The sequence below is a fragment of the Elephantulus edwardii genome, unplaced genomic scaffold (genome assembly GCF_000299155.1).
Source record: "Elephantulus edwardii isolate Elephantulus edwardi_28Jun2011 unplaced genomic scaffold, EleEdw1.0 scaffold00276, whole genome shotgun sequence".
In the NCBI taxonomy this organism is placed as follows: Eukaryota; Metazoa; Chordata; class Mammalia; order Macroscelidea; family Macroscelididae; genus Elephantulus; species Elephantulus edwardii.
Genome location: NW_006400026.1, coordinates 1,954,957 through 1,968,072, shown reverse-complemented (window position 1 = coordinate 1,968,072; position 13,116 = coordinate 1,954,957). Strand labels below are relative to the sequence as shown.

Below are 13,116 nucleotides of genomic sequence, written 5' to 3'. Positions count from 1 at the left end.
AATTGTGTTGTTTATAGTGTTGTTAAGTTGCAATGAAGTGGTTGACACCTGGGAACAATAACAACAAAGAAACAATTATTATAGTGATCCAATTATGGGCAATGGTAGTTCAAACTCAAACTCGTTTCTGTTAAGTAAGTACCATCTTATAGCTCAATGATCCTCCAAAGGGTTTCAGAGGCTGTAAATCACATGGGATGCTGTCCATCTTTCTCCCTTAGAACAAGTGATGAATTCTAACCATCAGAGATGCAGCTCTACTTGGCAGCACAACTCTGTATAGACTATGCCACTAGAGTTCACCAATTTTGTCTAGTGGTAGAATTCTCATCTTCCAAAGAAGAGGCCTGGGTTCATTTCCTGACCAATCGATCTCAGGTCTGTCATTTGAGGCTTCGTTGTTGCTCTGATACCGCACAGGTTTCAGCTGAACTTCCAGACTAGGAAGATAAACTTGACTATTGTTTGAAAATAAGCCAGTGACAACTCTATGGATCACAATGATCTGATCTATTGTATAGGGTTTTGCCACAAGTTGGGTGTTTCTTTTATGGAAGCTAACAACTCTTACAGAGTATTTCAATAGAATAATTTCCTTCAACACTTAGTAGTTATTTTTCTTGATATTGTTGTCTTGATTAAAGGAAATGCACTATGTGAAAGTTGTCACCGTGTGTGATTTCTTACTGGGCTATGAACTTCACAAAATGAACTGAGGGTGATTATGGGTACAAGTGGCTGGTTATAAGCCCTCTCTCCACCAGACTGTGGCTGGTGAATTCCTACCAAATTTAAAATATAGTTTGGTGGTATGAAGAAAATGGGAAAGATCTTGTGTGAAAAAGCAATGCATTCCAATTTTGTAAATAAACCAGTATTAAAAAAAATAGTTTAGCAGATTAAACAAACAAACAAACAACAAAACACCACAAAACTTCTGCTAATTTGAGTGCTCCCAGGAAGCAGAAACTTCTGTATTTAAAAAAAAAAATCTTGCCTCAAAGGATTCCCTCATCTACATGGAAGAGGAAAAATTATGAAGGATATATGGGAAGAATTTTTAGGAGGAAGTATCAACAGATATAAGAAGAGTTAAGAGTGTAGTATCTGAAAAGCTTTATTCCCAATGTAACTGTGAACAGGATAGCTTATGTAAAGAAATCCATGAAATTAAAACTTTATAGTAATTGCAAACATACAAGGAAGCTTCCAAACTAATTTTTTCATTAAAAGTTTCCAGAAAAGAATAACCCAGTAGATTAGATATGATTGATAATTATATTAACATTGCATTGTCACCAGATAATACAGTATTATTATAAGGTGCTTGTGAGTAAAGAATTAATAAAATACATCTAATTTTTAGAAATGTACAAATATTCATGTTCTGATCAACAGTATAAACCATATAAAAGAGCATTGTACTTTTCATCTGTACACATATTGCTTTCATTACTGTAAAACTTCACACTGTTAAAAGGTACCATATAATACGCTATAAAGGTATTATTGTTTGAGTATTTTCTAAAATGAATTTATTGCTGTCTGTTGCACTATTACCTCCAATATTGGTTATCAGATTCATAGGATTTCTTAGTTTCAATGAAATTACACAAGATTCTTCTGTGGCCAAACCTGGTCAATTGAGTTGCTTTCTTTTTTTTTTATAGATTATGTAAACATGCCTAAAGTATACACATCTAGCTTTTCTTTTGTATTTTTATTTGCTAGATGATAGGGCTGTGATTTTTAGTACTTCTGTTGGCAATTTAGACAAGCTAGGCTCATAACAACAGAATACACTATGATTATGCAGATACACATAAAAGAAAAAGTACTGTTTTTAAACTAGGTGCTTCAATTTTTATCCCAGGCAAAATTTATACAAATATAAAAATTGTTAAAGCAGTAATCTTTTTTCTTGAATCTTGACTTTTGAATCTATACAATTACTTATGCACTTGATTCTCAATCTATCCTCTGTAATGTAACGGATATAGGGCTGTACTTCCTTGCACCTTGGGAAATAATGGTTGTTTGGTTTCAACAAAGAGAGCAATGATTCAGTTGTCCATGCCACAAGAAGGTTTATTATTGGACTGTCCTTTAAACACAATATCAAGTAAGTTTCAAACTAGTGACTCCTATATGTCAGAGTAAAACTTCTCTCCATGGCCAAAATTTTTCAGTAGATCACCAGGCCTTTAACCTGAAGTGTTTCTAGATGAACAGCAGAAGAGAACATTAATTATTTCCAGCATCTAGAAACAATGGAATGACCTTAATTAAAAAACTCAAACTCAATGCTATTGAGTTGGTTCTGACTTAGGGTCTGTCCATTGGGTTTCTGAGTCTGTAAATCTTAAAATCCCATCTTTCCCACATAGAAAGCCCCAGTAGATTTGAACAACCGGAGATGTGTGACCTTTTAGATATCAGTGCAACATACTATGGACCATGTCACCAGAGTTTCTTTGGAATGACCATAAGAACTTTAAGAAATGGCTTGGAGTTCACCTCTAGAAGTGTTTAATTGGACTCAAGTGTAGCTGTACTTCAAGCCACTGTAACACTGCCTCAAGTGATAACACTGTGAAGACAGGGTTAAGCACCACTGCTGTGGGGTAGCTTTGCCCAGATGCCTAGATTGGTAAGACCATTGAAGGATTTCACTAGGGCTCTCCAGGTACTGCTTAAGTGGTCTATATTAGTTAATGTGTATCAGTTTTAAATATAAAAATAATTTGAATAAAAATCCAACCAGCTTATATAAATTACATAGTTATATTACTGTTTTTCTTACATTTATGGGTCATGACAGATGATTTGAGTGTGGAATGTAGTTATTCTATTAATAGTAACAGACAGTAATTTACTTAAATGAACACTACCCCAGATTTAACAGAATTTAGTTCAGACTAATTCTGAAACTAAACTTGCTCTTTTTATGTTCTTCTAATTTTATAAATACAAATAATGGTTTTCCTTTTCCCCAGGATCATCTACCTCATTTAGGTCTGCAATTAAATTGTACCTTTATTAGAGAAAAAACACACATTTCCTTTTCTTCAATGTAACGCCTTTCAACAGACATTTCAGTCTCAAATTGTGCTCTATTACAGATTTCTAAAGTAAACCAAGTTTCCTTGAGTAGAAAAATGAGATTTAGTAAAATATCCCTTATAAAGTTGAGTGCTACATGAGACAGTATTATTCCTCAAAAAGTTACAAAAATAGATTTACATTTAAAAAATCTTATCTGAATGAATATGTACTTAATAATACAATAATGTAGGGCTCTGATTTGGCAGGTTTTACAGCTCCCAGGCAAAGAAACAAAGACAGGTTATCATGTTCTCATAAAAAATTTTGTTTATCCAAATGAAAAAAATGTAAAGTAGATACTAGGGACAATTCCAGCACAACCACTTGAGAACAAACATCCTATTCACTGGGGGATGAGATTAGTATTTAGAACTATTCCTTAGAAGTACATTGTGTCCCAAGGCTTTATTATGGCTCACATTTGAGTATTTGTTACTTCTAGAATAAATTTCTGATAACAAAGCATTTATTACTTTCAGAACAAATTGCTGGCTTGAGAATGGCTTTTAGCTGGCCATAGTCTTGCAGCATCTTATAAAAGCAAATTTTTTCCATCTGTTACATCTGGGAGCTTCTAGCACAGCGTTTCTTTTACTCTGATGTAGGGACATGCTTGAGATTCATAAGCTTGTATAAATGAAGGAGACTATAGCATTCAGTTCTTCAACTCTAGCTGCTCACTACATCACTTGAGGGTGCCCCTGCATTTTAGACATGATTGTCTGAAGAGAACCTATACATCATTTATTTTAAAGTCACCAGGTCATTTCTGGGTGCACCAATATCAGGAGCGGTGAGGTACCATCTTCAGCAGGCTCTTCTGTACCTTTGCAACCTGAAGCATGGGATGATAGTCAATCTGCCCAGTATGGAGGTCTCCTTCTCTTTTACTTTCAGCTTCTCAAACTTTGATGCTCATCAGATTAACCTTTACAGCTTTGAGGATGCTCAGATCCAACTGAGAGGGGTTGCATTTCAGACAAACTCGAATGTTTAGGAGATTCTGAAGAGATCAAGGTTGAGGACAAATATTTGCTGTGCTTTTACAGCAGTTTATTAGTCTGTGATTCAGTGGCAGGAAAACTCAACATTAGGAACTTAAAACATATTCTCTAAGACTTGTTGCCATCATCTGGAATGTAATGGGATGTTCCACTTGGTCTTAGGATAAAGTCAGTGACAATGTGGATGTAAATATAAAGTTTACAAGATTTATCTTTTAAAAACTTTTTAGCTTTTGGAAGAAGTATTTTCATAGGATAAAATCAGAGAAACCTTTTAGAGATTGTATGAGCAAATGTAAGAACAGCAGTCTGTGGTGAATGTTATCCTCAACACTTAAGTTCTGTTTATTGAACCCTGTTTCTGGTTAACAATGTAGCACTCTGTAGATGATGCAATCAGATCTGTTTCTAAAGGCCAGATCTGATGCTGGGCCATGGAAGACAGCACCTAAGGTACAGCATGGACTTGGCATCAACAAAGATGGACAGGCCCTAAATGCTGAGCTCTGGCTGAGTAGTGCTATGATGCTGTTCCTCTGGATTCTGTGGTCCCTTAATCACCGCTATGACCTGCGGTGGTCTTTGGAAAAGGGTGAACTCTGTGGGTTCTATAAGTCCTCCTTTTCTTTCAGATAGAGGCAGTAAGAAAATTTGGACAAGCACAAGCTTAAATTTAATAAAATTTCACACTTTTTTTTGCAATAAGGTTGAAATACAAAAAAGAAATCTGAAAATGTTTTGCTGTTTATTGTGTTATATAGTAAAATATTTCAAATTACAAAAATACTAGGCTTTAAATTGCTATAATTTGAGTAGCTTACCAATGCCCACCCCTCAATAACCACTAGTTCCTTGACCAGGAAGTGGTAACAGAATGTTACATTTTCTGAATAAACTTATACCTAAAAATTTTTTAAAATATATTTTGAGGTGAATGGAAAGTGAAAATGGCTTACTACCTATGCCAGAAATTGTCAACATTCTTAGAACTGTTGCTTAATAAAATTAAGCACAGATTGTTTTCAATGGAGATAGCTTAAAATTCCCAGTGAATGGCAATCTAGGAAACTGAAGAGTGCTACAAGCCTAATTCCCAGGCTTAAAGGAGACAGTTCATCAGGGTCTTCTGCCTTTAAACCTACTTTGTGTTCCTTTGTCAGGGGCTTCTTGTTAGGTTCTGTCTACAGAAAATGCACTTTCTGTTTTCTGTGGTAACAACCCTGGTCATCGCTAGGTCTGCTCCAATATTGCCTCCTTGATGTATCCTCCCAGGTAAATTTAATTAATCTATCCTATGCAATGCTTTCACAGTGGTGGCGAACTGTTGTGTCTAGCATTTGCCATACTATGTATAGCTTAGTATTCAGTTCATTTTCTCTTTAATCTGTGAGTTCTGTGGTATCAGAGATGATGTCTTGTTTATTTTTGTGTTTTTGTACCTGTGCCAGGCTTCAATACATGCTTAGAAGTATTTGCAGAGAAATGAGGTTGAATTCCATTTTACTTTTGTTAAGACAAAGCAAATGTTTTTGTAACTGTGGGCCCTGATCCATCTGATTCAGTAGGCTGTTTAAAACCACAAAGACAGTGCTGCATGTGGGGCATCATCAGAACATCATCAGAGATGTTCTTCCTCAAGAATCTGGAGGGGAAGGGTACTGAGTGAGCATGCAAAACACCTCTTATCAGGGACTCATGGGTTAGAAAAAGCCTTGATCTGAACTACTGAGATCACTCAGTTTACCCTAGAAATATTCTAAGCAGGAAAAATACCTTTTCCTCCATCTAGATCATCTGTCAGTGTTATTGTGACTGCATTACCATAGATGTGAAACTCTAATTTTGACTTAAATCTTATTTTAAACGTGAAGACCTACAATGGCAGAGACTGTAAATTCTTCCATAGGTGCCACAGGGCCTAGAATCTTTTTTACAAAGGGGAGGTGGAGTTGTTGGAAAGCTTATCTGGGAGGAGTAAAGTACTCTTCAAGTTTAAAAAAAAAAGTGAAAAAGAAAATTCTTTCTCATGAGTAACCTAAACTCTTTCATTTTGAAGGGAGAGGCGTGGTAGGGGTTGGCTAAGTCAGTTTCGTGAACAGCTTCATATTTGTAGTCTCCTTATACCCCACCTGAGACTCAAATTTGGCAGGTAAAAAGTTCTTGTGAGAACTTTTCCATTTTCATCTTGTCTTAATTAAAGCATGTTGCTTTGAGTGCTGAAGAATTCAAAGTGAACTGGAATCTCAGCTATTTTCTGCAGTACCATATTCTCTTGCTGACTTTATGACAGCAAGATGGGAAAACACATCAAGTTTCAAAATAACAGAATAGAAAATAAACAAGTAGGTCAAATAACTGAGCGATTAGAAAGCAGTGGACAGACAGAGTGCATATCAGGGGACATTTACACAGAATGAAGTCTGAGCATTAGCTCCACCACTGACTTTCCTCTATGCCTAGGTGGAGACAAAGTGGCTTATCCTTTTGTACCGGGTCATAATTTGTGCAGAGGCAGCCAGGCCCTCTCAGGACACAGAGGACTTTGTTGTAAAATTGTCTTGAGATGGAAGAGTCTTGAGGAAGAGCCGAGGGCATTAAGTGTAAGCTGGAAGACTTGTGGCACTTGTCCTTGGTCCTTGGTCCCAAGACCCTGGATCAGCTCAATGCAGCTGGAGCTACAAGCAACCTTCTTCCCCACTGGAAGTGCTCATTGACAGTAAAATCAACAATAATGGTAAAAATCTCTAATTATTTTCAAACAATTTAACGTGTGTGTGTGTGTGTGTGTGTGTGTGTGTATTCATATACACAAGTATACACACACGCATTCACACACACACACACACACACGTCTGTCTGTGTATTCTACCCCCAACTATATCTTTTTTGACTCTCTGAAAGATAAACTTATGCCCAAATTTACTTCTTGTTTGGTACTGTCTTCAGAAGCCTTAGGGTCTGAACACAAAGAAATATAGCTGTAACTTCTGAAACAGCTTCTGAGTAAAAGGGTACTCCCTGGTTGCAAGATGGGCTGCTCAGAGCAAAAGTGGCAAAATCAGTCCACAGGCCTGAGAACAGATACGGCATGGCTATCGGTACCTTTGTAGCTGCCAAGGCTTGGTCCTGGGTGGCTTAAGAGTCTGGAATTTTTATAGCTGATTCTTCCCTTCATGGTCATGCTCCAATGGACTCACTACTTGGGGGCGTGACCCTCAGGTATTCTGCATTTTCAGCTGCAGGAACCTTAAAGACACCATTGGGCTTGGCTTCCTTGGGAAAGAAGTCTTGTTGGTAGTCTGGGTTGTCCAGACTGATTTGGTGATTGCCCTTTGAGGCCCAGAAGGCAGGGCTGTTGAAGACACTGTTGCCACAGGCAGGCTGAGTGGTATTGAGATACTCTGGGTTGTCCACTGCATTGCTGTGGGGGTTCTGATAGTGAGGTTCTCTGCCAGGGGCTGAATTCAGAGGCTGATTGTGGTAGACAGGGTTCTGGACTGAGCCTGCAGGCCTTTTGGGAATGGATTCATTTATATATTCTGAAATGGAAAAGAAACCAGAGGTGACATCATTAACAAAGCATCACCCTAAGCAACAATTCCACAATGCACATGGAACTCTATCTTCAATAAGGATACTGATGTTGGAGGGGAGAAGAAACTCAGATTACTAAATCGCTTATTTTGCTAAAGAAACTGTTCTTTCATGTACTCCTGAAAGCAATGATGACAGTTATTTTTTGTAAATGCAAAGTTTTCTACCTTGAGAGGGATGAGTAAGTGTGTACAGATGAGTGCTCTGTATGTACATGTGTGTGTGTGTGGTTTGTGTATGGGAGAGAGGTATAGTTTGGAAGCATATGGAGATAAAGCTTAGATTAGGAAAACAGGCTTCACAGGCCAAGAATTGAACCAGGAAAGAGAAGAAGACTTTGTTTCCTCTTGTGTGATTAACTGCCTCTCAAAACCCATTTCAGGGTGAGCTACGGGTGGGTTCCGTCTGTACAGTACACAACAACAATATATGGTGCTCTAGTCTCAGGGAGTTACACTACCAACTCAAAGGTGAGCAGTTTAAATCTACCAGCTTCTCCTTAGGAGAAAGATGGGCAGTCTCCTCCCATGCAATTTACAGTCTTGGAAACCCCCTGGATGCTCAGTTATGCGTTGCCTCTGACTTGCTGGCAATGAGTTGTTTTTTTGTTTTACTTGGTTAAAATTTTTAAAAATTTGCAGATTCATTTTTTTAAATGATCATTTTTATTGTTCATTAAAAAATAAATATTATGTAACAAATTGTTGGCCTTTAAATACTTTCCGCATATATAGTTCAATGACATTAATTATGACTGTCATGTTGTTCAACCATTGCTATTATCTACTTCCACATTTTCCCATCACCCCTAACAGACACTCAGCACCTCTTATGTGATGAGCTCTCCTTTTCCCCTTACCTACCCTTGGTAATTACTGATAAATTTTGGTCTTCCTCTATATTTGCTCATAGTAAATAGTTCATAGAAATAGAATCAGATGCACTGTCCTTTTCAACTAACATACTTCATCCAAAATGTTTTCCAATTTTAACCATTTTGCAACCCTGATCAAGCTGTCATTGCAGACCCATTGGAATTGACCTACAGGTTATTTAGTTTGAATCTGGTTTGATCTCACTTAGACCTTGGGTTCCATCCTTTTGTACTTATTTGCCTCTTGCTCTCTGAAAGTGTTCCAAAACGTCTAGAATCATTATCTCTCAATCACCCTTAGACATCTCAGGTGGAAGGGAACACCCAGTGGGCTCCCAAGGGATGAAGGCCAGCTGCCATGAGAAGGAGGAAGTGGAGGAGTCAATTCTAAGCAGGTGACTCACCTGGCACAGGAAGGAAGGTGTCATCAACGCTTTCCTCAGTCAGGGCTCCCGTGGGGTCGGAACTGTACCGCTGTAGGAAACTGTCCTCCTTGGTGGGGCAAATCTGCTGGGGAGGACATATGGCAGGTGAGGAAAACCCCAAGTGCTTCTCAAATTTCTGTGTACATCAAAATCACCTGAAGTTATATCACAATGTAGAATTCTGATGAGGGGAATCTGGAGCATAAGATCCATGAAATACAGGGAACATAGCAAGATATGGCCACTGCGGTCCCACAGAACTCTCTGTAATGATGTCATTAGTGAACAATTGAGCTATGAGATGAACTCAATTTAAACATCACTTAACTAAAATTTAAATTAATTACAATTTAAATAGTAAAATTTTCTGGTGGCTATTGTACTGAAAGATGCGAATCTAGATCATGATTTTGTCTTGCGTATCAGCATCACCTGGGTGGTTAGCTCACAGACAAGGTGCAGGGCCCCAGAGACCCAAACTCAGTGTGGTGGGGTTGTGACCCAGAAATCTGCGTATCTGACAGATATGAGGTGATGTTGCTGATAGCTATGGACCTCTATGTTTCATGATTCCTAACAGCCTGCTGGAAGTAGTGCTCAAGGAGACCACCAAAAAAAGAAGAAGGAAAAATCAAGATGGCTTTAGTTAAGATGGCCATTTTCTACAGATAGTAGAACCATAATTTAGGACAACTGCTTAAAGTTCACATGATGCTCATACATACCCCATTTCTATCAATGCAAGCTACAGTGGAATTGTTGCTGTTTGTGCTCTGAAAAAGAAACAGAATAGTTCATGGCATAACTGCCTAATCGCACCCATCTCCCTCATCTCCAGTGAATGCAGATAAAGATGCTCCACTTTGCCTCTACAAATAGCTTTACAAAAAGTAGGCTTAGTTCTGATTTAATTCTGCTCTTTGGATGACCTAAAATGATTACCAGCATGTTGTAATTAACAGCACAGCAAAATATTTAGCACACTGAAAAACCTACTGTGCTTTTGGCTTTGTTGTTTGGTTAAAATTTACCTCTTCATTTCCGTGTGAGTTCTAATAGATGAATGTGGTTTTCTTGAAAACCCAATTGATTCCAACTAGTGGAGCCAGCCTGAAGGATAGTGAGGAGTTTGTACCAGAGAATTGAGGAGGGGGGTCCGAGATGTAGATGGGCTGTTGAAAAATCCCTGCTGTGGTATGAGGTATTCATCTGCGTCCACAACATCTTCCATATCTTCTTCATCCATCAGGGCACGATAGAAATTGGAGTCTGTAGGACTCGGCAGGTGCATTCGTTCATCTCCCTGGGGCAGAGATTTTGAGACCATTAGAAAGGTGGACAGAGACTGCTATTCCACCTTTTAGCAATAGGGATCTACTATCAGTACATTCCAGTATGCCAACTTAGTTATGCGTAGACCTCTGTGCTTCTCTGAAACACAGAATTTTCCCTCATTGCCTGGAATGAAAACTTCAAAACATTTCTTAGTGTCTACAAGAAGGAAAAGAAAAGCAGCATATTTCATTGAATGTGTTACTATCAGCATATTGCATGTATTATTTCAGTGAGCCTTTGAAAACACCTCTGTGAGATGGGTTTTATTTATCACATAAGGATATGAGTTAACAGGTTACCTGAGGTAACACAGTAAGGCAATGAAGCCAGGTTTGCTTGACTAAAGTCTGGCTTCATTGTACAATGCTAAGCCTTTGGTTTAATGAAGCAGGAAGATGACACATCTGGGTATGCCAAGCTCACAAGGAAATAGCGAATGTAGAGTTGGGATAACACTAAATGAACTTTTCGTTCATAACCTGTGGCTTAACCAAGGCTTGTAAAGCTCTGTGATTAATTATGTGATTTAAGAAACAGTGAGGGTGCATGCTCTCTGGTGGGACACATGTATACTGGGTGCTCATTCTAGGATTTTTCCTTAGCTCTGATACCTGAATGACAAGGTAACGCTGAGGGTCACGGGCCATTTTTGAGAATTCAATGATCAACTCACGGAACTTTGGACGACTATCAGCATCAATCATCCAGCCTGCAGAATTAATAAAAAAAAATATGTGTATATATATGTAATCAGAAATTTGAGATAAACAATATTGATACTGCTACTGAGGCATTTAAAATGAGCCCTTCTCAAACAAATGATAAAGAAACCTAATCTTGGTGATTAAGAAACTAGCAGTGATGAATATTTAAAGATCATAATGGGTTTGAATCAGAGTGACATTAATTTCCTGGGATTCACTTTCTGTTGATTTATATATCTGCATTACTCCCTTAGGTGAGGAAGGACTATTACTATCCATGTCCTCTTGTAGCTATTTTGCTGCAGGAGACTTCATATCTAGAGCGCTGGCCAAAGTCTTCACCCACATTTGCCCTCATTTATATTCAATAGTCTGTTTTTCACCTGGAAAGCAGATCCAATACACATTTACCTTTAAAGAGCGTGGGGTTTAGGAACCCTACAAGACCAGTTCTTTCATTGTCTTGCTGTAGTTGTTGATGGTGCCTTCATGTCCATTACGATTCATAGTAAACCCATGAACAACATATTAGAACCCTGCTCTGTCCTGCATCATCCTTATAATCTCTGCCTACTCAAGCCCACTGTTGCAGTCACTATGTCAATCCATCTCCTTGTGGTTCTTGCTCTTTCACTGACTTCTAACTTTCCCAGCATAGTGTCTTTTTCAAAAGACTAGCTCCTCCTGACAACATGTCCAAAGTATGAGAGATGAAGCTTCAACATTCTTGCCTCTTAGGAGCATTCTGGCTACCCTTATTCCAAGACAGATTTGTTTGTTCTTTTAGTAGTCCACAGTATATTCAATACATTTGGTCAAAAGCACAATACAAAGGAATCCATTCTTCATTTGTCATCCTTATTCACTATGCAACTCTCAGATCTTTACAAAGCAGTTAAAAACACCATGGATTGGATTAGATGCACCTTAGTCTTTAAACTGACATCCTTTCTCTTTTTAAAAGAAGTCTTTGTGTGACATTGGGTGTTTTACGTACTCACTCAGTAATTAAATGGTTAATGTGTTGAGTCCATTCAAAGGTGCCTCTGAAGAAAGATATTAGCTTCTGAAAGATCCATCAATGAAACCCTTGTGGATCACACAGTTCTACTTTGACACACATGAGTCACCATGAGCAAGGAATCCACTTGATAAGGAAATAATTATGCATGCAGATCAGAAGGTGATTATTTTGGAGCCTACCTGAGAAGACCTTGACCTGGTCATGTGAGTGTATTTGATTACATAATGATTTAAGTCTAGATGAAACAAGCCAGAGAAACAGTTTAGATGAAATCCTTGAGCTTCCTGTAGGATCAAATTTGTTTTTCATCATTGTGATGTCAAGCTATTTCAGGCTAGACTGCTCTGTGACCTTGGACAGAACAGGCAATCTTTTTGGATCCTAGCTTCTTTAGCTCCAAGACAAGAAGCTAAAACAGATTAACTTTGTGTTTTAAAATTTAGAAGGCATGAATATTTATACTGATTTGACCCTATCTTATTTCCAATGCTACCTTCTTATGTAAACACATACCCCACATATAATTTTATTTCCAGAGTTAATAAAATTGTGATTCTAGTGGCATAAAGGTGCCAAACAAATCGCACACTCTTATTTGAATTCAAATGTTTAAATGCCACACTGCAGAATACTTCATGTAAATCCACTGGCTGAAAGATTAAGTGGGGCAGCAGTACTGATTCCATCAACCTCATGGGGTTTACTCATTGTTAGATATTTTAGAAACAGTCTCTGTGGTAATAGGCTATAAAATGTGGGGTGCTCAGCATTTTACTAATCACCCTAGAGAAGAGAATATTTTAAAGTAGCAGTTTGGTTTTACTTACTGGCAAACATGGGGCCAATGTCAAGTCAGAGTATGGAATGAGTTAGCAAGTGCTTTCTGGAAAATGCTTGGAGGAGGTGTTTATAAACGTTTTTGGGCTGTGTGCCTGCCCTTAAAAATGTGTTTCTACAGGGACCTGGGGACTACAGATGTTTAGCTAAAAACAGCAATGTATTAGCAGGCATTAAAAACATATGGAGTGTCCCTGACCAGGTCAGCAACGGA

The 13,116-nt window shown here is 38.1% G+C and overlaps 1 protein-coding gene across 1 annotated transcript in view; it reads right to left on the bottom strand.

Moving 5' to 3' along the window:
- Positions 1–7,286: 7,286 nt before the first annotated feature.
- LOC102847825 (epidermal growth factor receptor-like) overlaps positions 7,287–13,116 on the bottom strand; it is a 91,202-nt gene continuing 85,372 nt past the window's right edge. The window contains exons 23-27 of the mRNA XM_006900195.1: positions 10,949–11,046; positions 10,138–10,305; positions 9,728–9,775; positions 8,982–9,087; positions 7,287–7,648 (exon numbers count right to left, since the gene is read on the bottom strand). Coding sequence (XP_006900257.1) covers positions 7,287–7,648; positions 8,982–9,087; positions 9,728–9,775; positions 10,138–10,305; positions 10,949–11,046 — 782 coding nt within the window. The remainder of the gene's footprint in view (positions 7,649–8,981; positions 9,088–9,727; positions 9,776–10,137; positions 10,306–10,948; positions 11,047–13,116) is intronic.